At 45.2% G+C, this 26,240-nt stretch overlaps 1 protein-coding gene across 1 annotated transcript in view; it reads right to left on the bottom strand.

Moving 5' to 3' along the window:
• Nucleotides 1-26,240, bottom strand: part of HSPH1 (heat shock protein family H (Hsp110) member 1) — a 171,165-nt gene that overhangs the window by 78,092 nt on the left and 66,833 nt on the right. Inside the window, exons 5-7 of the mRNA XM_030200363.1 lie at nt 25,936-26,035; nt 18,265-18,398; nt 12,025-12,269 (exon numbers count right to left, since the gene is read on the bottom strand). Of these exons, the coding sequence (XP_030056223.1) occupies nt 12,025-12,269; nt 18,265-18,398; nt 25,936-26,035 (479 nt within the window). The remainder of the gene's footprint in view (nt 1-12,024; nt 12,270-18,264; nt 18,399-25,935; nt 26,036-26,240) is intronic.

Genomic DNA, 26,240 nt, shown 5'->3' on the forward strand with positions numbered 1-26,240 from the left:
CTGCTACAGTATCTTCGCTTTCTCCGAGGACAAGCAGGATGCTTGTTCTCACATGTGGGGTATCCCTAGCAACCAGGCTCACTCAAAACAATGAACATTGGTCAATTGGGCCTCGCAACAGCAAAGACATAAAATAGATTGACCTGAAATCAAAATCAACTAAGAGTGAAGCCTGGATCAGAATCAAAATGGGCCTAGGGGGGTGGAGTTGGATTCTAAACCCCGAATAGATTCTGCAGCACTGCCTGCCCAAACCGACTGTCGCGTCGGGTATCTTGCTGAAGGCAGTAGTGAGATGTGAATGTGTGGACTGATGACCACGTTGCAGCTTTGCAAATCTCCTCAATGGAGGCTGACTTTAAGTGGGCTACTAACGCAGCCATGGCTGTAACATTATGAGCCATAACATGACCCTGTAGAGTCAGCCCAACTTGGGCAAAAGTGAAAGAAATGCAATCCGCTAGTCAATTAGAAATTGTGCGTTTTCCGATGGCACCTCCCCTCCTGGTGAGATTGAAAGAAACAGTTGGGCGGACTGTCTGAAGAGCTTTGTCCGCTCCACGTAAAAGGCCAATGCTCTCTTGCAGTCCAAGGTATGTAAACTGCTTTTGCCAGGGTGGGTATGAGGATGGGGAAAAAATGTTGGCAAGACAACTGACTGGTTTAGATGGAACTCCGACACCACCTTTGGCAAGAACTTAGGGTGAGTGCGAAGGAGTACTCTGTTGTGATGGAACTTGATATAAGGTGCATGCACTACCAAGGCCTGAAGCTCACTGAATCTACGAGCTGAAGTAACAGCCACCAAGAAAATGACCTTCCAGGTCAAGTACTTCAGATGGCAGGAATTAAGTGGCTCAAAAGGAGCTTTCATCAGCTGGGTGAGAACGACGTTGAGATCCTAGGACACTGGTGGAGGTTTGACAGGAGGTTGTGACAAAAGCAAACCTCTCATGAAGCGAACTAAAGGCTGTCCAGAGATAGGCTTACCTTCTATACAGTGATAAGCACTAATCGCACCAAGGTGAACTCTTACGGAGTTGGTCTTGAGACCAGACTCTGACAAGTGTAGGAAGTATTCAAGCAGGGTTTGTGTAGGACAAGAAAGAGGATCTAGGGCCTTGCTGTCACACCAGATGGCAAACCTCCTCCATTTGAAAGAGTAACACCTCTTCGTGGAATCTTTCCTGGAAGCAAGACTCGAGAGACACCCTCTGAAAGACCCAAGGAGGCGAATTCTAAGCTCTCAACATCCAGGTCGTGAGAGCCAGAGACTGGAGGTTGGGATGTAGAAGCGACCCCTTGTTCTGGGTGATGAGGGTTGGAAAACATTCCAATCTCCACGGTTCCACGAAGGACAACTCCAGAAGAAGAGGGAACCAAATCTGAGGCGGCCAGAAAGGAGCTATCAGAATTATGGTTCCGCAGTCTTGTTTGAGTTTTAGCAAAGTCTTCCCTATTAGAGGTATGGGAGGATACCCATACAGGCCTGATCCCCAATAAAGGAGAACGGCATCTCACACTAGTCTGTCATGGGCCTGAAGCCTGGAACAGAACGGAGGAACCTTGTGATTGATCTGAGTGGCAAAAAGATCCACCGAGGGGCTTGCAGACCATGTCCATGTTCAGTGACCACTCGTGAGGTTGCATTACCTTGCTCAACTTGTCGGTCAGACTGCTGTTTAAGCCTGCCAGATAAGTGGCTTGGAGAAACATGCCATGATGGCATGCCCAAAGCCACATTTGGACGGCTTCCTGACAGAGGGCGAGATCCAGTGCCCCCCTGCTTGTTGGTATAATACATGGCAACCTGATTGTCTGTCTGAATCAATATGACTTGGTTGGACAGCTGGTCTCTGAAAGCCTTTAGAGCATTCCAGATCGCTCAGAATTCCAGGAGATTGATCTGAAGACCTTTCTCCTTGAGTGTGAAGTCCATCTACATGAGCTCCCCACCCCAGGAGGGATGCATCCGTCAGCACTTTTTGTGACGGAAATTTGGAATGGCCGTCCCAAGGTCCACCATCGCAAGGAATTTCTAAAGTCAGTGTACAGTTGGATCACATCCTCTAGACTTCCCACAGCTTGATACCACTGGGAAGCTAGGCTCCATTGAACTGATCTCAGGTGTAGGCGTGCCATGGGAGTCACGTGAACTGTGGAGGCCATGTGCCCCAGAAGTCTCAACATCTGCCGAGCCATGATCTGTTGAGACGCTCGAACAAAGGACACTAGGGACAGAAAGCCTCGGGAAGATAAGCTCGAGTTGTCTGTGTTCACCAGTGCTCCAATGAATTCCAATTTTTGAACTGGGGTGAGATGGAATAATTGATGACGAACCCCAGTAGTTCTAGCACCTGAATAGTCATTCGCATGGACTGTAGAGCGCCTGCCTCCGAGGTGCTCTTCACCAGCCAATCGTCGAGATAAGGGAACACATGCACTCCCAGTCTGCATAGCGATGCACAACTATCACCAGGCACTTTGTGAACACTCTGGGTGCAGACGCCAGACTAAAGGGCAGTACACAGTACTGAAAGTGTTGCGTTCCCAGCCGAAATCGAAGATACTTCCTGTGAGCTGGGAGTATCGAGATGTGTGTATAAGCATCCTTTAAGTCCACAGAGCATAGCCAATCGTTCTCCTGAATCATGGGAAGAAGGGTGCCCAGGGAAACCATCCTCAACTTTACTCGAACCAGATATTTGTTCAGGCCCCTTAGGTCTAGGATGGGACACATCCCCCGTTTTCTTTTGCACAAGGAAGTACCTGGAATAGAATACCAGTCCTTCTTCCCCTGGTGGAACGGGTTTGACCGCATTGACCTTTAGAAGGGCAGAGAGTTTCCCTGCAAGTACCTGCCTGTGCTGGGAGCTGTAAGAATGAGCTCCTGGTTGGCAATTTGGAGGTTTGGATTCCAGATTGAGGGTGTATCCTAACCGGACTATTTGAAAAACCCACCAGTCGGAGGTTATGAAAGGTCACCTTTGGTGAAAAAATATCAACCTCCCTCCTACTGGCAAGTCGTCCAGTACGGACACTTTTACAGAGGCTATGCTGAATTGGAGCCAGTCAAAAGCCCGTCCCTTGCTTTTGCTGGGGAGCAGAATGGGCCTTAGTCGCACGCTGTTGATGAGAACGAGCACGCTGGGGTGGAGCCCCTGGGCAGGCTGCCGAGTGTACCTACGCCTAGAGTAGGAATAGGGAGCACTTCTCTTCCCTCATCTCCTAGATGAGGAGGCTGTAGCAGAAGGCGCCCGGTGGGACAGAGAATCCATAGCATCATAATGCTTAATCTGATTAACGAGATCCTCTACTTTCTCTCCAAAAAGATTGTCCCCCAGGCAAGGAACATCCGCCATCCGCTGCTGGACAGAATCCAGGTCAGAGACACGCAGCCATGAAAGTCTGCGCATCACTATACCTTGAGCAGCGATCCTGGATATCAAGTCAAAAGTATCCAAGGCCAGGAACTTGCGATACGCCTTCTGCTGTCTGACCACCTGGCGAAAAGGCTCGGCCAGCTCCGTAAAGTGCATCAACCAAGCTGGACAGTTGACATATCGAGTCCCGCAAGTGTACGCTCGTGAACAGCTGGTATGACTGGATCTTGGCGGCGAGCATAGCGGCCTGATACGTCTTTCTCCCAAAAGAGTCAAGAGTCCTAGATTCTCTGCCTGGGGGCACCGAAGCATAGTCTCTAGTACTCCTAGCTCTCTTGAGAGCGGAATCCACCACCATGGAATTGTGAGGTAATTGGAACCTCATCAATCCAGGTTCACCGTGAATCCGATATTGGGACTCAGCTTTCTTGGGAACCACAGGGCCAGACCAGTTTCTCATAAGGACTTCCTTCAGTACCTTATGCAGAGGGACTGTCACAGCCACTTTAGGTGGAGAAGAATAATCCAGGACTTCAAGCATGTCAGACCTGGGCTCATCCTCAACCTCCACAGGGAAGGGAATAGCCGTAGCAATTTTCCAGACAAAAGAGGAAAAAGACAGACTCTCTGGTGGAAATAGTGTTCTTTCCAGTGGAGAAGGGTCAGAGGGAATCCCAAAGGACTCATCACAAAAGAAGTACCTGGGATCTTCCTCCGATTCCCACGAGCGCTCCTGCTCAGTGTCAGAGACAACCTGCCGCATCGAAAAAGAAAGGAAACACTAAAAGTGCAGAAAAAGAAACTACAGGAAAAAACTACTCTTTCTTTTTTATCTTGAAGATGAAAATAAAAGTAAAATTAGTAATGAAGAGAAGTCTTCTTCCTGGGCCTGACGGAGCGGAGTGAAAACACTACTGCACCTAACCACGAAGAAAAAAAGAACTAAAGAGGCATGCTCGCGCAGCGGGCGGGAAGTTGTTCGCGCATGCATGGTTTGCGTTGTCCGCACGATGGAACTTTCCTGAAAGACTAATTTTTTTATTTTGCTTGCAAAATTTGTTGCTGATTCCTGGGCAGCCACGGATGACGGCCCACATGAGAGAACAAGCAGCCTGCTTGTCTTCTGAGAATACGTTACTACACAATTACTAGTTGCAGCTAAGAGCTCTGTATTAACAGTAACAAATTCAAGGTTGTTAGAATTTTCTTTCAATAGGCACAACCACAAATGCTTTAACTAGAGGGACACTCAAAGTTACATGGAAATACTTCCAAAACAAATAGGAAATATTTTTTCACTCAACAAATAGTTAAGCTCTGAAACTTGTTAGTGTAACTGGGTTTAAAAAAAGTTTGGACAAGTTCCTGGAGGAAAAATCCATAGTCTGCTATTGAGATAGATATGGGGAAACCACTGCTTTCCCTGTGATTGATAGCATAGAATGTTGCTACTATTTGGGTTTCTGTCAGATATTTGTGATCTGGATTGGCCACTGCTGAATACAAGATACTGGATTGGATAGACCATTGGTCTGACCCAGTATGGCTATTCTTAAATATTTTTTTTAAAATGTCACCATTTAACCTGGAAAAGTATATGCTTGTTTCAAGATGGATCTTACCAGAGATCAACAGCACAGTAAGCAAAGAGCAATTTTTTTTTATCTACAACATTGAAAATATGCATAACCTCCATGCTGCGGACTTTCATTTTGAAAATCAAAATACCTGCACGCATTTACATCTGCTTTGTGCACATATTGAGTAAGACATGCTTTTGAATATTCATAAGTATGTACAGGTATATAAAATTCTAAATCCTGCCCTAACCACACCATAAGCATGCTCCTTACAGAAGTAAAAGTATGTGCAAAATGGCACACCACACACTTACCTGCAAATAAGGTAGCCAAGTTTATAAAACTGCATTTTTAGTTATTGATTTAATCTGCAGAAATGGGCCCCCTGAGTTGAATGGGCAGAGCTATCATTAGCTAGTATAAGTGGCCTTAAAGGACCACTAGCATTAACCAGACTCAATATCTGCCAACAATCTCAAACTGCTCACACTAGTGCCAAGTCTGTATACAGCGAATGATACATACCTGTAGCAGGTGTTCTCCGAGGACAGCAGGCTGACTGTTCTCACGACTGGGTTGACGTCCACGGCAGCCCCCACCAACCGAAAAAACTTCGCGGGCGGTCCCGCACACAGAGCACTACCACCGAGCATGCGCGGCCGTCTTCCCACCCACGCGCGACCATTCCCACTCAGTTGAATGACAAGCAAAGGAATGAGTAAAACGCAACTCCAAAGGGGAGGAGGGAGGGTAGGTGAGAACAATCAGCCTGCTGTCCTCGGAGAACACCTGCTACAGGTATCATTCGCTTTCTCCAAGGACAAGCAGGCTGCTTGTTCTCACGACTGGGGTATCCCTAGCCCCCAGGCTCACTCAAAACAAACAATGGTCAATTGGGCCTCACAACGGCGAGGACATAACTGAGACTGACCTAACTTCTTCAACTAACTGAGAGTGCAGCCTGAACAGAATAAACAATGGGCCTAGGGGGGTGGAGTTGGATTCTAAACCCCAACCAGATTCTGCAGCACCGACTGCCCGAACCGACTGTCGCATCTGGTATCCTGCTGAAGGCAGTAATGTGATGTGAATATGTGGACGGATGACCACGTCGCAGCCTTGCAAATCTCTTCAATAGTGGCTGACTTCAAGTGGGCCACTGACGCTGCCATGGCTCTAACACTATGAGCCGTGACATGACCCTCAAGAGTCAGCCCAGCCTGGGCGTAAGTGAAGGAAATGCAATCTGCTAGCCAATTGGAGATGGTGCGTTTCCAGACAGCGACCCCCTTCCTATTGGGGTCGAAAGAAATAAACAATTAGGCGGACTGTCTGTGGGGCTGTGTCCGCTCCAGATAGGCCAACGCTCGCTTGCAGTCCAATGTGTGCAACTGACGTTCAGCAGGGTGGGTATGCGGTCTGGGAAAGAATGTTGGCAAGACAATTGACTGGTTAAGATGGAACTCCGACACCACCTTTGGCAGGAACTTAGGGTGAGTGCAGAGTACTACTCTATTATGATGAAATTTGGTATAAGGAGCATGAGCTACCAGGGCCTGCAGCTCACTGACTCTACGAGCTGGAGTAACAGCCACCAAGAAAACAACCTTCCAGGTCAAGTACTTCAGATGGCAGGAATTCAGTGGCTCAAACGGAGCTTTCATCAGCTGGGTGAGAATGACGTTGTGATCCCAAGACACTGGTGGAAGTTTGACCAGGGGCTTTGACAAAAGCAAACCTCTCATGAAGTGAACTAAAGGCTGTCCAGAGATAGGCTTACCCTCTACACGGCGATGATAAGCACTAATCGCACTAAGGTGAACTCTTATGTAGTTGGTCTTGAGACCAGACTCTGACAAGTGTAGAAGGTATTCAAGCAGGGTCTGTGTAGGACAAGAACGAGGTTCTATGGCCTTGCTCTCACACCAAACGACAAACCTCCTCCACTTGAAAAAGTAACTCTTTTTAGTGGAATCCTTTCTAGAGGCAAGCAAGACACGGGAGACACCCTCAGACAAACCCAACGAAGCAAAATCTACGCCCTCAACATCCAGGCTGAGAGAGCCAGAGACTGAAGGTTGGGGTGCAGAAGCGCTCCATCGTTCTGCGAAATGAGAGTCGGAAAACACTCCAATCTCCACGGTTCTTCGGAGGACAACTCCAGAAGTAGAGGGAACCAGATCTGACGGGGCCAAAAAGGCGCTATCAGAATCATGGTGCCGTGGTCTTGCTTGAGCTTCAGCAAGGTCTTCCCCACCAACGGTATGGGAGGATAAGCATACAGGAGGCCGTTCCCCCAATGGAGGAGAAAGACATCCGACGCCAGTCTGCCGTGCGCCTGTAGTCTGGAACAGTGGAACAGAACAGAGGCAGCTTGTGGTTGGTCTGAGAGGCGAAAAGGTCCACCGAGGGGGTGCCCCACTCTCGGAAGATCTTGTGTACCACTCTGGAATGGAGCGACCACTCGTGCGGTTGCATGACTCTGCTCAGCCTGTCAGCCAGACTGTTTACGCCTGCCAGGTATGTGGCTTGGAGAAGCATGCCAAACTGGCAAGCCCAACGCCACATCCTGACGGCTTCCTGACACAGGGGGCGAGATCCGGTGCCCCCCTTCTTGTTGATGTAATACATTGCAACCTGATTGTCTGTCCGAATTTGGACGATTTGGTAGGACAGCCGATCCCTGAAGGCCTTCAGTGCGTTCCAGACCGCTCAGAGCTCCAGGAGGTTGATCTGAAGATCTTGTTCCTGGAGGGACCACACTCCCTGGGTGTGGAGCCCATCGATATGAGCTCCCCACCCCAGGCGAGATGCATCCGTCGTCAGCACCTTCTTGGGCTGCGGAATTTGGAATGGACGTCCCAGGGTCAATTGGTCCAAATCGTCCACCAGTGCAGCGAATTGTGGTAACTGACGAACAGGCGGATGACATCCTCTAGATTCCCGGTGGCTTGGCACCACTGGGAAGCTAGGGTCCATTGAGCAGATCTCATGTGAAGGCGAGCCATGGGAGTCACATGAACCGTAGATGCCATATGGCCCAGGAGTCTCAACATCTGCCGAGCTGTGACCTGCTGAGACGCTCTGGTCTGAGAAGCGAGGGACAGGAGATTCTGTGCCCTCGCTTCGGGAAGAAAGGCCTGAGCCGTCTGAGAATTCAGCAGAGCTCCTATGAATTCCAGAGATTGGACTGGTTGGAGATGGGACTTTGGGTAATTTATCACAAACCCCAGCAGCTCCAGAAGGTGAATAGTGCACTGCATGGACCGAAGAGCTCCTGCCTCTGAGGTGCTCTTCACCAGCCAATCGTCGAGATACGGGAACACGTGCACCCCCAGCTTGCGTAGATACGCCGCAACCACCACGAGACACTTCGTGAACACCCGTGGTGCAGAGGCGAGCCCAAAGGGCAGCACACAATACTAAAAAGTGCCGTGTCCCCAGACGGAATCAGAGGTACTGTCTGTGAGCTGGCAGTATCAAGATGAGTGTAAGCGTCCTTTAAATCCAGGGAACATAGCCAATCGTCTTTCTGAATCATGGGTAGAAGGGTGCCCAAGGAAAGCATCCTGAACTTTTCTTGGACCAGATATTTGTTCAGGCTTCTCAGGTCTAGGATGGGGTGCATCCCCCCCTGTTTTCTTTTCCACAAGGAAGTACCTGGAATAGAATCCCTGCCCTTCCTGCCCGGGCTCGACCGCATTGGTGCTGAGAAGGGCGGAGAGTTCCTCTGCAAGTACCTGCTTGTGATGGGAGCTGAAGGATTGGGCTCCCGGTGGGCAATTTGGCGGAGTGGAGATCTAATTCAGGGTGTATCCGCACCGCACTATTTGGAGAACCCACTGGTCGGAGGTTATAAGAGGCCACCTTTGGTGAAAAACTTTCAACCTCCCCCTGACTGGCAGGTCGTCCGGTACGGATACTTTGATGGCGGCTATGTTCCCATGGATCCAGTCAAAAGCCCGTCCCCTGCTTTTGCTGTGGAGGTGCAGGGGGCTGCTTAGGCGCATGCTGTTGATGGGAACGAGCGCGCTGGGACTGTCCCTGTGCCTGAGGCCTTCGGGCCGGCTGGGTGTACCTACGCTTGCTGTAGGCATAGGGTGGAGCCTGCCGGGCCCGGGAAAAACGTCCACCTGCAGAGGTGGATGCTGAAGGCGCCCGGGAGAGCTTGTCGAGAGCGATTTCCTGCTGGTGTAGCTGGTCTACCAACTGCTCGACCTTCTCGCCGAAAATGTTATCCCCCCGACAAGAGACATCCGCCAGCCGCTGCTGGGTGCGGTTGTCCAGGTCAGAGGCACGCAGCCATGAGTCTGCGCATCACTATACCTTGGGCCGCAGCTCGAGATGCCACATCACAGGTGTCATAGATACCCCTGGACAGGAACTTTCTGCACGCCTTCAGCTGCCTGACCACCTCCTGAAAAGGCCTGGACTGCTCCGGAGCTTGTCAACCAGGTCCGCCAGTTGCCTCACATTGCTCCACATGTGGATGCTCGTGTAGAGCTGGTATGATTGGATGCGGGTCATGAGCATGGAAGATTGGTAGGCCTTCCTCCCAAACGAGTCCAGAGTGCGAGCCTCCCCGCCCAGGGGGCGCCGAGGCGGTATCCCTCGAACTCCGTGCTCTCTTGAGAGCAGAGTCCACGACCGCCGAGTCATGAGGCAATTGAGGCCGCATCAACTCTGGGTCTGAGTGGATCCTGTATTGGGACTCCGCTTTCTTGGGGATGGTGGGATTAGATAGTGGCTTCAACCAGTTCCGAAGCAGCGTCTCCTTAAGGACATTGTGCAACAGTACCGTGGAAGACTCTAGGTGGTGATGGATAGTCGAGGACTTCGAGCATCTCCGCCCTCGGCTCATCCACAGTAACCACGGGAAAGGGAATGCAGATGGACATATCCCTGACAAAAGAGGCAAAGGAGAGGTGAGAGCTTCCTCTCCGGTGAAGGAGTAGGGTCAGAGGGAAGGCCCACAGACTCCTCTGAGGAGAAATATCTGGGGTCCTCCTCCTCCTCGGTGTCGGACATGAGCTCTCTCAGCTCAGACCTCAACCGGGCCCGTCTCGACTGCGAGGAACCACGTCCTCGATGATGGCGTCGAGCGGTAGACTCCCGCGCGGGCGGGGACGAAGCTCCCTCCATTAACGTCGACAGGGACTCCACCTGTTTGGCGGTCGACACCGGTGCCGCAAGCGGCGTCAGAGGCCTCAGCATCGGGCCAGAGCCCACCGGCGCCTCCATCAACGGCGCCGGGGGCGTAAGCACTCCCAGGTACCGGCAGAGCCTGGCGCATCAGTCCTTCCAGGATCCTGGGAAGGATGGCTCAGAGGCACTCAAGGCCCGCTGTCGGGAAAGGCAGAGGGGCCGGTGTGGGTGCCGGAAGCTGCTCGGGTCCAGGAGACGGTACCGAGGTACCCACGGACTGATGCAGCAACACCTCTTCGACCGAGGGGGAACGCTCCTCCCGGCACTGCCGCTTCCTGGGCGTCGAGTCGTCCCTCGAAGTACTGGAGCTGGCAGTCCCGTGCGCCGTGGGCGACCGATGACGGTGCTTCTTTGCTTTCTTTCGATGCCCGTCATCGGCGGAAGAGACGAGGAGGAGGTGGAGCCCCCCCCCCCCGGCCTCGAGGAATCGGATCCGACAGGGTTCGCTCCCGATGGCCCTGGGCAGAGGGAGTGGCCGGGGCAGACTGCCCGCGCGGCTGCTCACCCCCGCCGTCGCCGGCGGGCCAAAGGTACCTGTACTCCTGGGGTCGGTGCCAGAGTCGGCGCCGACTTCGTGGACATCGGTACCGAAGAACCGGCTGTCGACACCGATGCCGTAGAGGTCGACGTCGAAGGGCCGGCGCAAGCTCCAAAAAGACGGTGCCGCAGAACTTGCCTCGCCACGTGTGTCCACTTCCTTAAGCCGAGACACAAGGTGCACGTCTTGGAATTATGCTCCGGGCCGAAAAAGAAGGAACGACCGCTGCGACGAATCACCCTCGCGGCTAAAGATGAGGACAACCCTTTTTTTTTTTTTTTTTTTTGAAAAAAAAAAAAAATAACACACGCGTAAACAAAGAAAAACCGCAGCTAGGCCACAATCCGGTTTCCGGGGCTGACTAAGAGAGACGGGAACACATCTCTCTCCAGCGCGGAATAGAAAAAAAAACTGAGCGGGAACGGTCGCACACAGGCGGGAAGACGGCCACGCATGCGCGGTGGGCGTGCCCTACATGCGGGACCACCCGCAAATTTTTCTTCCGGTTGGTGGGGGCTGCCGTGGACGTCAACCCAGTCGTGAGAACAAGCAGCCTGCTTGTCCTCGGAGAAATTACTTTACTCATGGTTTTTACTACAAGTTTCAAAAGGGAATGTACATGAAGATTTACTTTAAAAACGTTTGCAGGTATGAAGCAATGTGGACACCTACACCTGTGTAGCTAAACATATTGGGGGGGGGGGGGGATAATGCATGTACTCGTCCTTCCCTATCTAAACAAATCGAAGAATGTCCCTCACCATCGCTACATTGAGCCTGCCATGAGTGGGAAAGCGCGGGGTACAAATGTAAAAAAATAAAAAAATAAAATATATAGCCACACTAAAGGCAATTTTAAGCCATTTAAATAAGATGCTTTAAAAAAAAATCATCTACTGCTTACTGAAGTTAATTGCCTATGGCATAGGTTTGATTCACTAAGTTGGGCTTGGAAACAGGTTGGATGTTTTCTTGTAATAATTATGCTGAGATTGATACAACAGTAATGTTGTATGGACTTTAGAGAGACTGGGCGGGGGGGGGGGGGGGGGGGGGGGGGACTACTACAAAAATTGCAATGTATGTTTGAGCTTGGGTAGGGCACAGGGGTGCCAATGTTCAGTTTTATGAAGTATGGCTTTCTCTTTCTGTATTTCTTTAAGCAGAAAGATCTTCTGTGACCTGAAGGTCAGAGTAGACCCTGTTGTCCAAATCAGCATTTACATCTGTAAGAGTTTACGACTCTTACATGGCTTAGTGGATTTTTTACATTCATGCTGCATGAGACTGAGCTCTAGTCTTACCCAAAAAAACTCACCTATTCATTTTCCCAAATACATCAATATCATTCATGAAGCACTCAATGTTAAGTGGAAGGTCTGTGCTGTTACTGCTCATCAGTTTTTTTAGCTTTTCACATTCTTGATACAGGCGCAGAACAGCACGAATTTTGGATTTCACATCCAGTTTATACTTTGTTTTGAAGTCTGTACAGAAGTATTCCACTAGCTTTTCATCAAAGTTTCTTCCTCCTAAGAAAGGATCAAAGGCTGTTCCCAAAACCTAGGAAATATTTGATAAAGCATTTTCAAAGAGGGGAAAAATGTTACCACTTTCTTAATTCTGTGACATTCACTCAATATATCATGGTCACACCCTGGGACACAAACTATTACCTTCTGAAGCACTCACAGAAGACTATCTTAACCTACACAGCATATCCCCCAGTTACTAGATACTGTTATACCAGCTGAAAGGACATTACTTGACAGAATCAAGAGGGAAAAGCTGTCTTTTGGATTTATGTACAATATAGTGCAGAACTAAAAAGGGTCTCAAACTGGGATAAACTGTTATTAGGATTTCAGGCTAAGGCCATCTCTACAGGATAAAGTATGCTCTGCCAGGAATAGAAACATTTACACTTGAATTGTTTAAAAGTAATTCAAGGTCCAACTGACACCTCAGACAGATGGACAGTTATGGAACACCAAGTTTCAAATACCTCATGTCCTATATAATATATATGGCCCTAACACTGACTCCAATGAGTTTTTTTCAAGAAATATCTGCAACTTTTTTGCAGTTTAAGTCCACTATCATCATTTTGGGAGGTGACCAACCAAATTCAAGACCATATCCTCGATAAGACAATCCAAATGCCCCCTTAGACAATCTAAATCAATGCTAGCTATAAACAATCTTAAAGGATTATTTAGTTTATATGACCCCTGGAAAATCTAGCATCCCTCTTTAGAGAATATACTTTCTACTCTCCTCCCCATGCCAGCTTCTCCAGAACTGACTACTTTCTGATTTCCTCTATGCTACTATCCACTATAGTGAATGCACAAATTCATGGTTCAATTATTCTGCTCTCTCTATTTACTTCACAGCCACCCCCCCCCCCCCCGCACCCTCATGTCACCAGACCCCCCCCCCCCCAGAGATTCCAAACTTCTCTTTTCTTCTCTTCTAACTTTAAAGATTATACTAAAATCAAACAATTACTTTAACAATCCACCTAATGCTACTAAGGTCCAATACTGGTGGGATGCATTTAAGGCTGCCATCAGGGGAGCCATAATAAACTTTTCTGCTGGAAAGAATAAGGAAAGAAAGAAACACTTACAAAACTCCATCAAAAACTTAGAAAATCAATACATATCTCACAAACTCCTTCACTTATTCAAAACTTCAGTAAACTAAAACTGAATACTCTTCTTTCGCAGGAGGCCCTGTCATGTATACATTCTCAAAATTCATTATGCTGAAAACAAATCCAGTAGCTTTTTAGCCTAATACCTGAAATCTAAACATAGATCTAGAATCAGCCACATAACTGACATCTCAAACAACATACATGTCACTGACCCAGCCACAGCTCATTTCAAAAACTTTTAAACTAAATTATATTGCTCAAATGCATTTCTCACCCTCTTCTTTCCAAACTTTCACCAAACCTTTGAACCCACCTAAAATACCAAAAAAATCCCTGGATAAGGCCATCACTGAACAGGAAATTCTTTCTGCCATCACGGCACTCCCCAAAAATAAGTCACCAGGTAATAATGACTTCAACATAGGACTTTTAGATGACTCTCTTAAGGGCTCCTTCTTGAACTCATCATAGTAATCCCACGACAGACAATGATCCAAAAAAAGTAGAAAATAATAGACCCATATCACTAGACATTTTTGCCAAAATCCTAGCCACTCATCTCCAATCTGTCCTCACCATCATCATCCACGGATTTACACCCCGACTTACAAATAATTCATGTCTCTTTTGGAATATCCTGTCATAATCTGACATTTCTCTAGATGTGGAAAAGGCATTTGACAGGTGAGAATGGCAATATCTCTTTTACTCCCTTAAATTGTTTGGATTCAGCTACAAATTTATAACCATGGTTCGTCTTTTATACGATAACCCTATGGCCTCCTGTAAACGGCACTCCTTCTTATCCCTCATCCTAAAAAAAGAGGTACAAAACAAGTATGCACTCTTTCCCCACTCCTATTCAATATTGGCCTGAAACCACTAGCTATAGCTATCAGAAATAACCTCAATATTAAAGGCGCTCGTATGAGTTCAGAAGAATTTAATCAATATACGCTGATGACATCCTTTTAGACACCGTTACAGAATCCCTTTCCTCCTTGCTAACAGACTCATTTTCGCTATTATCCAGATATAAAATCAATTGGACTAACTCTGCTGTGCTTCCACTATCTCCCTCTGGTCCAGAAACACCACTTATCTTCATTCCCCTTCAAATGGGAATCTACTAGTATTAAGTATTTGGGTATCTGGTACCCTTGCAGTCAAATTCCAATTCAATAGTCACCTCAACCCTAGAAAAATGGGACTCCAGCTCTAGCCCACCAAGATAGGTAAAATGAAGCTGTTAGAATGGTCCTTACTCCTAAAATACACTTAATCCTTAGTATGGCTCCTTTCCCTTTTCCTCCTTCAACTTACAAATAGAAAGTAAAATTTCAAAATTCTTATGGCAAAATAAATCCTCTAGCATTGCTCTTCAGAAACTTAAAATGCACAAAACTAATGGAGGTATTAACTGTCATGACTTTAAATCATATCATACATTTAGGATGTCTCAAGCCATATTGGTGTCACACAGATAATCTTCAAAACCTTCCCAGATGGCTCCAATTTGAACACTGTTTACTATTTCCTTTTCCGCTCCATCTACTCTCCTTCATGGGCAAATTTCCCATACCCTCCTGGTCAGCGCTTGATTAATAGCACTGCTGCCACAATTACCACATTTTAAAAACTACTAAAAATAAATAACCCCTCCTCTTCTGAAATTAGTCTCTGGTTTAACTCTTTAAAACTGAAAGATCAGGTCTAGATTGTATTTGAGACAGACTATAAGCCTTTTTGTTGCCAGAAAAACCATTTTTGTTAATTCCTTAAGCTCTGCTGAAACTTTGTATACTCTGAACAATTTATCTACAACTGAAGCTAACTCTTGGCTTATATTACCTACTCTGTCTCAAAATTTGTTGCCTTTATCTGAAAATGGTAACAGCATGTCTAATTTTACATCTATGCGTCGTATTTTAATGGGCAAAAAAAAATCTTTGAAACTGAGAAATTACAAGAATCTTTCTTCAACATGATTGGGAAACTGAATTAAACCATCAACCATTTGGTCCAAATCCAACTGACCTACCCTCTCAGCAAGTACAAACCAATCTTCTTTTTCCATTCTCCACAAGGTTTATTGGACACCATCTAAATTAGCCAAAATAACAAGATCAACACTTTTCCTCCATATGCTGGTCTTGAGGTCTGCATCGAATGGATCCTTAAAGCACTCTTATTTAAATGCACATTTGTTCATGAATACTGGACTCATATCTGGAAAAAGATAAATACATTTTCTCCTTCTCACTCCCTCACCACCTCTCATATGATGTAATAATTCTCTGATCATCAACTCCTAAAACTTCTGATGATCAGCATCATAGACTTTTTAATATGCTGGCTCTAGCCACTCATCTTATTGTACTCCATTGGATGAACAACTCGCAACTTAGTATTCATGAATGATGGAGCCACCTATGTAACATCAAAAAATACAAAGAAGCTGCTGCTTTTAAATCCCATCAACTCTCTAACTTCAAAAAACTTGGGCACCACTTGAGGAATATAAAGTAGCTCTATTTTAATGATTCATCTTTTATTACAAATGCATCTGTTTTGCAACACTAGTTTCTATGTGATAAATCTGGTACCGTTCTTGTTGACGTTATGGTTTATTTTAATATAACTCTGCTTTTTTCAATTTGAAAAAACAAACATGATTTGAAAAAAGTAATTCAAGGTGATATCACTTGACAACTGTCTGACTACAAGGGGTCTGCACCAGCTCCAACTGATTCAGAATACTGCAGCAAGACTAATAGGCTGTAAGCAATATGACTACATCACACTATTTTTGCTAAGATTTCACAGGCTACCAGTACAACACAGGACCAAATTTAAAACTATGTTTGACCTTCAAGGCCCTTAAAGGAAATGGCCCAGAGTACTTGAATAGGATCTCCCTCTACACTCCAAGGTCACTAAGGTCCTCCCAAGGAGTATCTCTAACCACATTCTCTCCAAACACCACCACATGATGTGAAACCCACAAGTGAGCCTTCTTCAGAGTAGCCCCCTGCACTCCCTGAAAGGTTTCACTTAACACAAGACTATTTCTACTTTAGGAAGCAGGTGAAAACTTGGATCTTCAACCAAGTCTTTAATGATAGTAACTTGCTAGTCACATACACACAAGAAATGACACCGGCTGCACATACTATATATAGCAGGACATGTTTATCCCTCTTACCCTAATATTCAAGCACCTTTCTGACCTCATTTACAACTTTATTTAAATTGGTACCTTATTTTCTTACTCAGGTTAGTAGTAGTAGTAGGTTACTCTATCTTTGTTTACACCCTATGCTGTCTACTAAAATGTTTAGTGTGTATTGTGTTGACACTAACGTAGCATACTATGCCATACTTTGCATTGTTTGAATATTTTTACTGCTACTGTTTATTGCTTATATCCAACTTATTCTTGCTGTACACTGCCTTGAGTGAATGCCTTCAAAAAGGCAGTGAATAAAAAAATCCCAATATTGACTACTTTATGCTTTCCAGATCTATAAATGTAATATAAGAGTATCTAATGTTGATGGCACCTGAAGACAAATGCTGTGGTCTTGCACAAATGAAGATCTAAAAATTTTATATAGTAGTGTCTAATGTTGACAGTCTCAGGTTAAAGGCACCTGAAGTCAGGTTAAAGGCACCTGAAGACAAATGCTATGGACTTGCACAAATGGTGAAATCTAAACTTACCTGTTTAACTCTCTTTTCTTCAGCCTTGAAAATTAGTCTGGCAGGAAGGATAAACAGTTTTGCTTAAAAATTCATCTGCATCTGGATGTCAAATACCTCTGCCATATCTAGTAGCTTTGCTGGGACTGCCCTATAGAGTCCTAGCTAAAAAGCAGCTTTGCTGGGACTGCCCTATAGAGTCCTAGCTAAAAAGTACATGTAAATGGTTTTATCTACCAAATTTATCAACTGAAACACTAGAATGTCATTTAGGCCAGCTTGTGAATGCTATACTGGCAAAGAACTGTTTCAAATGAGACATCTGAGCAACTATGAGGTAAATTCAGATCCATCAAGGTATAAACAGTGAAAATTGGTCTTTAGACTAAATTTTTTCATGTCAAGTGATCACAGGAGAGGATGAATACAGTTGGAGAGTAGTGAAATAGGTTGGGATGCTCTCATTTCTTTTGATTTTATATTTGAAAAATGGAAAATTTTATTTCAAATGACAGTTCTAATGGTAAATGGCTATGCTTAATATGTTTCTCAAACTTACCCAAGAGGGTCTCATTATGAACATTAAAAGATAGGTGGTAGACCAAATTTTAAACAAATTATTTCCTAAACCTTAACACCAAAAAGATATTAATAAAATGGAAGACAGCATGGAGGACTTCAACTGTAAACAATCTACAGATGAAATTACTGTACAATATAGGTATAGAAAAAAAATGTTCAGAACTGTTTGATGAGCCAATTCTGACAAGAAAGATTCAGAAAAGCAAAACATTCAAAAAGCTAAGAAAACACTGGCCCTGCACAAACTTCCTCCATGCAGCACTAGTGGCTGCATCCGCATTAGGGCCTTGGGCACATTTGAGGTGCTCATGCTAACAAGGTCCACATGTATTTACCCAAGGCCTTACACAAGTTTCAAGAGAGAAAACTACACATGTACTTCAAAAACTGATATAATGCATACACAAAAAAATGAGAGGAAAGTGGGACAAATACATTTTTGCATTGAAGATGGACGTGGACAATTTCCAGAAAGTTATTTACATAGGTAAAGTGTTTTGAAATTTGCCCCTCTATCATAGTGTTACAGCCAAGATTAACTATCAGTGCACTGAGGAATGATAGAACATTCACACTGATAATTCCTATAATGCACACAAACTCCCACCATACCTTTAGTTTACCCTTATTAAAAGCACAGGCCGACACTTGAAAAGCTGAATGTCCCATATCAACAAAAACCACTATCCGTGGCTTCTCTTCAGGTGCTGGAAGGTCTTGTTTATAAATCCCAAAGTTCAAAGCAACTGAAAAAAAAAAAGGGTATGTGAAAATTAACACCATATGTTCACTAAGCTAAAAGCTGGCTAAGTGGCCAATGAGGTAGTGGTAAACAATTCCCTCGTGATACTGTGTTGCCTTACTCTTCTCAAGACTTAACACTTCTGTTAACAGTACAATAAGCAACATTGCATAAATTATAGCCTAACAGATTTTGCAGAGCTGCTACATTGAGGGTGTGAAAATAGTAATCCAACAAAACGTGTAATGTCCTGTGCTGGGAAGCAATGATAAGATCATAAGTGTTGCCATACTGGGAGAGACAAAGTCCATCAAGCCCAGTATCTTGTTTCCAACAGTGGCCAATCCAGGTCACATGTACCTGTCAAGATATTTTTGACCACTGAAAAAGGGATCTGTGGCTCACCATATGACTTCAAAGATATCAATGCCAAGACACACAAGAGTTCATCTCTCCCAGAAACAAAATCACAGACCTTTATGGGGGTATAGAGGCAATCGTGTTAAGTCTGCCTAGCTTGTAGGGCATGTATGCACTCAAGTTTCACCAATTTTCAAAGAGAAAAAGTGTGTGTATTCAGTTTAGAACACAAATTTCAGTTTAATGTATTTTACAAAACATGCGCTCAAGTCCAAACACTGCCAGACCCACCCTTAGCATGCTTTGGGTCAGCACAGATACACCTGTGCCCAAGTTTAGGCACATATGCTAGAGACAATTTTATAAAAGTATATTTGCACATGGAACACCATTACTAGTGCAAATGCCTTAAAATGACTCCCATCAGGCTAGATTACAAACATGTATTAATGCAATTTAACGTTCATTATGGTCAATAAGCACTATTTACTAACATGCATTAGCATAGTTAATATACATTAGTTAAATCTAGCCCAATATGTAGTTTTGGAAGCCATGCCTCCAGAGGAACAGATTTAAAGTACAAAGCTAAAATGGTATACGGTCAGTAACAAACCCTGGGAGGTAAAAGAATGGGAATATGAGATATCAAGACGACTATCAGTGTACCAGAGGCAAGCAGAGGTATGAAGAGTCAAACTGCAAATGGAAATAACTGCATTAAGGACGCGCAAAGGAGGGAGTGACCTGATGTGCTTGATTTGAGTACCTGTTCTTGGTTTGACAGTTGTACTATCTTATTTTATGCTAACCTACAGTACACAGGAGGAAGACAAAATGGACATCTGAATGAGTCATAGCAAAGTAGAATTTTTTTAACAATCTTAATATAAGCCATCAACAGCTTCCACAACAAATACTATTCTACATATCTCAGTTGAAATGTTTTAATCTCTTCAGTAAATATATACCAACTCCTCTGTGGAACAAAAGGAGGGGAAAAAGTTAGGCACTAAATCTACCTAATTTATGAGTAGAAAAGTTATGCTCATAAATTTAGGCCTAATCATCTGTCTAGATTTAAGGTAAATTTAGGTGCCTAGTGATAAAAGCCAGGAGCTTAGTTCCTTCTTCCCCCACCCCAAGCCTACCCCTGTTGCTATTTTGACATGTTAAGCATAAATATGGGTACTCAGTCCTAGAAGTTTTCAAAACAAGCCAATTTGGACATTACCCTTTCTATAGGCACTGTTCAATTTCAAATGTTAATTTGGTGCTTTCTATCCGATTTTACTTATAAAAAGCGAAGATGCTTACCTGCAACAGGTATTCTCCAAGGACAGCAGACCTTATATTCTCACATATGCGTAATGCAATCCTGCGTTGCCTAGTAAGGAGCTTATAATAAGCTGTAAAGAGCTCTCTTGAGCACGGGATACACTCCACCACACATGTGCGAGTGCCTTCTAGAGAATGAGTTACTGTTATCATGGATATACCACGGTAAATCCATGGTAACAGCAACACTAAAAAAAAAATTCTTGCGGATGCGGGAACAAAACATTTTACCGCCCTGCAAAAACGTAAAAAGCCTTGTTTCCACAGTAAAGAAAAAATATCCCCTCTGCAGGAGTCACCACTTACACTTTCCTGCAGTCAGACAGCAGCATCAGCGGTTCACACAGGCCAGCTCCATGGCCTTCCTCCTGTCATCCCGCCACCTCTACTGCAACTTCCTGCTTAGTGTCAAAAAGGAAGCTGCAGTAGAGAGAGCAGCACTTGGCAAGAGGAAGGCCACGGAGCTGGGTCTCTGTGAATCGCTGCCAGCTGGCTGCAGAAAAAGCTTACTTACCTTACTGACACTGCTAGTGGCTCAAAAATTGATGGATAGCAGTGCAGGGAGCCAGGAGCAAGCAGGAAAGAGCTGACCGAGAAGGTTAGTCTGAGAACCGGAGATGGCATGAAGGCTGAAGCCCATGAGGTTAGTAGTCTCCCTTCCTTCTCTGTGCTGTCATCCCCGTTCATCCAAACAAAGCAAGCAAACCTATGAGCTGCTCTGTCCACATCGTCATTCTTTATTGATGGTAGCATTTTAATTTGATCTCACTTATATTTTCAAGCATGCCAGCTTGTGCAGCATATGGATGTATAAAGAGGAAGTACTGGTTTTCATCCGAGTAGTAATTAGTTCTGAATTGTAAATCATTGTGTCATTTGGAGGGGCTGGTTACAGGGACTCCTTATATGCATGCAGAAAAGTTTTCACCTAGCAAAGCACCACCAAAATAGACATTTTATGAGTATCAGGTGCTTAATAATCAAACTTACTATTTATAAGTACAATTTTTAAAAAAATTATTTAATTAGGCTGAGACCTGGGAGTTTTTAGCATTTTATTTCCTGTACATCAAGAAATGGCATGTGGGAACTTGCTGCTTTTGTTTTGTGGAATGCAGTGATGAGGGAAGGACTTTCTTCATGCAGAAATACTGTCCAGAGTCAGTTTAAATGTGGCAACATTCCAGTTTGAGGCTTGTGCAGATAGGAGTCAGAGCTCACGGGCATGGGGCAGGAACAAACTTTGTCCCCATGTCAATGCCTTCCTGCCCGCTGCAAGAGTGCAGTTACCTCAGTACAATACTACAGCATAGGTGACAAAGGCAAGGAGGAGACAACTCCAAGGGGAGGTGGGAGGGTTATGAGAATATAAGGCTTGATGTCCTCAGAGATGCTCACTGAAAACCACCACCATTGGTCAATTGGGCCTCGCAATGGCAAGGACATAACAGAGATCAACCTGCAACTATATACACGTCTTGCAAGGTTCCGCGTTAGGAGTTACGGATCAAGAAAGGGATCTGGGTGTCGTCGTCGATGATACGCTGAAACCTTCTGCTCAGTGTGCTGCTGCGGCTAGGAAAGCGAATAGAATGTTGGGTGTTATTAGGAAGGGTATGGAGTCCAGGTGTGCGGATGTTATAATGCCGTTGTATCGCTCCATGGTGCGACCACACCTGGAGTATTGTGTTCAGTACTGGTCTCCGTATCTCAAAAAAGATATAGTAGAATTGGAAAAGGTACAGCGAAGGGCGACGAAAATGATAGTGGGGATGGGACGACTTTCCTATGAAGAGAGGCTGAGAAGGCTAGGGCTTTTCAGCTTGGAGAAGAGACGGCTGAGGGGAGATATGATAGAAGTGTATAAAATAATGAGTGGAATGGATCGGGTGGATGTGAAGCGACTGTTCACGTTATCCAAAAATACTAGGACTAGAGGGCATGAGTTGAAGCTACAGTGTGGTAAATTTAAAACGAATCGGAGAAAATTTTTCTTCACCCAACGTGTAATTAGACTCTGGAATTCGTTGCCGGAGAACATGGTACGGGCGGTTAGCTTGACGGAGTTTAAAAAGGGGTTAGATAGATTCCTAAAGGACAAGTCCATAGACCGCTATTAAATGGACTTGGAAAAATTCCGCATTTTTAGGTATAACTTGTCTGGAATGTTTTTACGTTTGGGGAGCGTGCCAGGTGCCCTTGACCTGGATTGGCCACTGTCGGTGACAGGATGCTGGGCTAGATGGACCTTTGGTCTTTCCCAGTATGGCACTACTTATGTACTTATGTGAGAGCAGCCCGGAACAGAAGAAAACGGGCCTCGAGGGATGGAGTTGGATTCTAGACCCCAGATTCTGCTATACTGTCTGTCCAAACTGACAGTCGTGCCAAGTATCCTGCTCAAGGCAGTAATATGTGAATGTGTGGAACGAAGACTACATTGCAGCATTGTAAATTTTTTTCAATGGAGGCTGACAACAAATGGACTACCAGTGCACCCATGGCTCTGATACTGTGAACCTTGACATGACCCTCCAGGGTCAGCCTAGCCTGGGCATAAGTGAAAAACACAATCTGCCAATTAGATACTGTGTGTTTCCCAATGGCGACCCCCATCCTGTTGGGTTTAAAAGAAAAAAAAAGTTGGGCAGACTGTCTGTGGGGCTTAGTCCATTTCATGTAATAGGTCAATGAGGATGGGGAAAGAATGTTAAGACAATCGACTTGTTAAGATGGAACTCAGACCATCACCTTAGGAACTTGGGGTGCATGTGGAGAACTACACTGTTGTGATGAAATTTTGTATAAGGCGCATCCACTAAGGCCTGAAACTAATTGAATCTACAAGCTGAATTAACAGCCACCAACAAAATGACCTTCCAGGTCAAGTATTTCAGATGGCAGGAATTAAGTGGCTCAAAAAAACCTTTCACCATATGGGTGAGAACGATGTTGAGGCCCCATGACAAAGGTGGAGGTTTGATGGGGGGCTTTGACAAAAGTAAACCTCTCAAAAAACAACTACAGGCTGTCCAGAGATGGGTTTACCCTCTACACATTGATAAGCATCAATAATTGCACTGAGGGAAACCCTTACAGAGTTGGTCTTAAGAACAAACTCAAAAAGGTGCACAAGATATTCAAGCAGGGTGTGAGGACAGGAAATAGGATCTACAGCCTTGCCCTCACACCAGATGGCAAACCTCCTCCATTTGAAAAAGAGTAACACTTCTTAGTAGAATCTTTCCTGGAAGACAGCAAGACCCAGGAAACACCCTCTGGCAGACCCAAGGCTCAAACTTTTTGCGTATCAAGCAGGACTCCAATGAACTCCAACTGCTGGGCAGGGTGTAGATGGGACTTAGGGTAGTTTAAATGAACCCTAATAGCTCAAGCACCAGACTAGTCCTCCGCATGGACTCCCAAACATCCTCCAACGTGCTGTTCACCAGCCTATCATCGAGATAAGGGAACACATGTACTCCCAGTCTGTGTAGCAACGCTGAGACTCCCACTAGACAACTGGTAAATCCCCTGGGAGCTGACACGCGGCCAAATAGCAACACGTGGTTCTGGAAATGCTGTGCTCCCAACCGAAACAGTAGATACTTCCGGTGTGCTGGAAGTATTGGGATGCGAGTATATACATCCTTTAGGTCCAGACAGCATAGCCAATCACCTTTCTGAATCATTGCGAGTAGGGTGCCCAGGAATGCCATCCTGAACTTTTCCAAGACCAGGAATTTGTTCAGGGCCTAAGTATGGGGTGGGATGGGACGCATCCCCCCCATCTTCTTTTGCAAGAAGAAGTATCTGGAATAGAATCTCTACCCTTCTTCCCCTGGTGGAATGGGCTGAACCGCATGGGCCTTCAGAAGGGTTGAGTTCCTCTGCAAGTACCTGCTCATGTAGAGAGCAGAGGGAATAAGCTCTCGGTGGGTAATTTGGAGGTTTCTGACATCAACTGAGAGCGTATTCTAGACAGACTATTTGAAGAACCCACCAGACGGTTACAAGGGGCCACCTTTTGTGAAAACATAGCCTCCCCCAGACTAGTAAGTCATCCGGAACGAACACTGGAACAGCTACTATGCTCTGTTGGAGCCAGCAAAAAACTCATCCCTTGCTTTGACTGGGGAGCAGCAGGGGCATTAGGCGCATGTTATTGATGCAAACAAGTGTGCTGGGGCTAAGCCTGATAAGGCAGGCGAGAGAAAGTGGCAAATTTACGACTCTGAGTAATAGACTTCTTGACTTGCCAAAAGACCTCCTAGAGAAGAAGGTGGCAGATGCAGAAGGCACCTGGAAGGAGAAAGAAGAGATGGTATCGGTGTGTTTCTTGATCAGGTCAATGACCAACTTTCTCTCCAAAAATGTTATCCCCCTGGCACAGAGTATCCATCAAAATCTGCTGAGCCGCAAGTTCCAAGACAGACACGTAGCCAAGAAAGCACTGAGCCCCTCTTCTTCATACGAAGACACAGGACACAGTTAGGACTACGACCAGTCCCTAGGCATTGAAGACAACAAGAATGGATGTCCTTGTCAAAGATGGTCCAAAATGCACCAGGTACAGCGCTGGAAGCCACTGGGAACTGTGGACATGGAAAGAAAAAACTCCACAGCCAAATCAAAGCGATGGTGCCACAAAAAGTGGCAAGGCACCGGGGAGAACCCGGACAAAATCAAGGCCTAAAAGCAGCCTAAAGACATTGGAAATAAAGGAAACTTAAAAGCAGGAAAAAGACAATAAGGGAAGAGGAAAAAGGTAACCTGAACACGGCAACACAAAAACAGTGCAAAAAAATTGTTGCAAAGGGAAATGGGACTTGACATACCACCTTTCTGTGTTTTTTGCAACTACATTCAAAGCAGTTTACATAGTATACATACAGGTGTTTATTTGTAACTGGGGCAATGGAGGGTCAAGTGACTTGCCCAGTCACAAGGAGCTGCAATGGGAATCAAACCCAATTTCCCAGGATCAAACGTCCGATGCACTAATCACTAGGCTACTCTTCCACTCACTCAAAGCTCTTTCAAATTGAGCTGTGAAAAGCAGCAGCAAAATGCAACCACTCCTCACCTTAGTTTAAAAAAAAAAAACTGCAGCAACCACGCTCTAGTGGAGGGCAGGAAGGCACTTGCGCATGTGCACTGAAGCGTGTTGCACTCCACAGAGATTTTTACAGCTTGTCATCAGCTTCGGACTAGACAACGTGGTATCGTATTACCCATGGGTGAGAATATATAGGCCTGCTTGTCCTTGGAAAATATTAGGTTCTATAGTCTCAAGCCCCTTGTCAAAATAACCATAAAAACATTTGTTTGCAGCAACACAGTTGAGAATTTCAGTGGGGGGGGGGAGATCAGATTAAACATGTACACGAGTGAACTTATGAAAATCTTTGAATAGCAAACAGTGAAGTACGTGGTAAGAGATTTCTTCCATTTTTAATCTAGCTTTAATATATTTGTGTTAATATGTAAACTCACATCACCCACTTCCAGCCAAATGACTGCCCAGGACAATGTAGCAAAAGTTTAATGACCTAACTTCTCAACGACTGGGAGATCTTCCCCTTCAATGAACTGAACCTACAAAAGCCTGGGGAGTGGTAATACAGCAACCCCCCCCCCCCCCCCCCCAAAAAAAAAAAAAAAATCCCTATATTGGTAAGATAGTAAATGAAGCACTTTTCATGACATTATCCACTTGGCTCTACTGCACACCACTTATATGCATCAAAATTCTACACCAGAACTGTTTGTTGTATGCACCGCTTTCACTTGGCTTTCAAATTAGGTAGTATAGAAAATTAAAAATTAAACAATTCTCATACCTGCAGTCATATCATTCATTAATCTCAAACAGTTCAGGCCAACAATCTGAGCAGCATCCAACACAGACCTCCTTTCTGCATCAGTAAAGAATGAAGGAACCTAAGAGAAAGAATGTTAAAAATAAACATTACAAGACAAATAGAATTAGGTAAAAAGACTGACAACCTGTAGCTCAAATGTTTCAGACCTCATGCCATAGTCTATTATGGTTAAATTTAGCCATACCTGTTAATTTTCTCTCATTTAGTCCTGTTTTACCAGTCTGCCCCCATGTAGGTTGTACTCCCCACCTGCTGGTATGAGG

This window comes from Microcaecilia unicolor, chromosome 4 (genome assembly GCF_901765095.1).
Source record: "Microcaecilia unicolor chromosome 4, aMicUni1.1, whole genome shotgun sequence".
Taxonomy (NCBI): domain Eukaryota; kingdom Metazoa; phylum Chordata; class Amphibia; order Gymnophiona; family Siphonopidae; genus Microcaecilia; species Microcaecilia unicolor.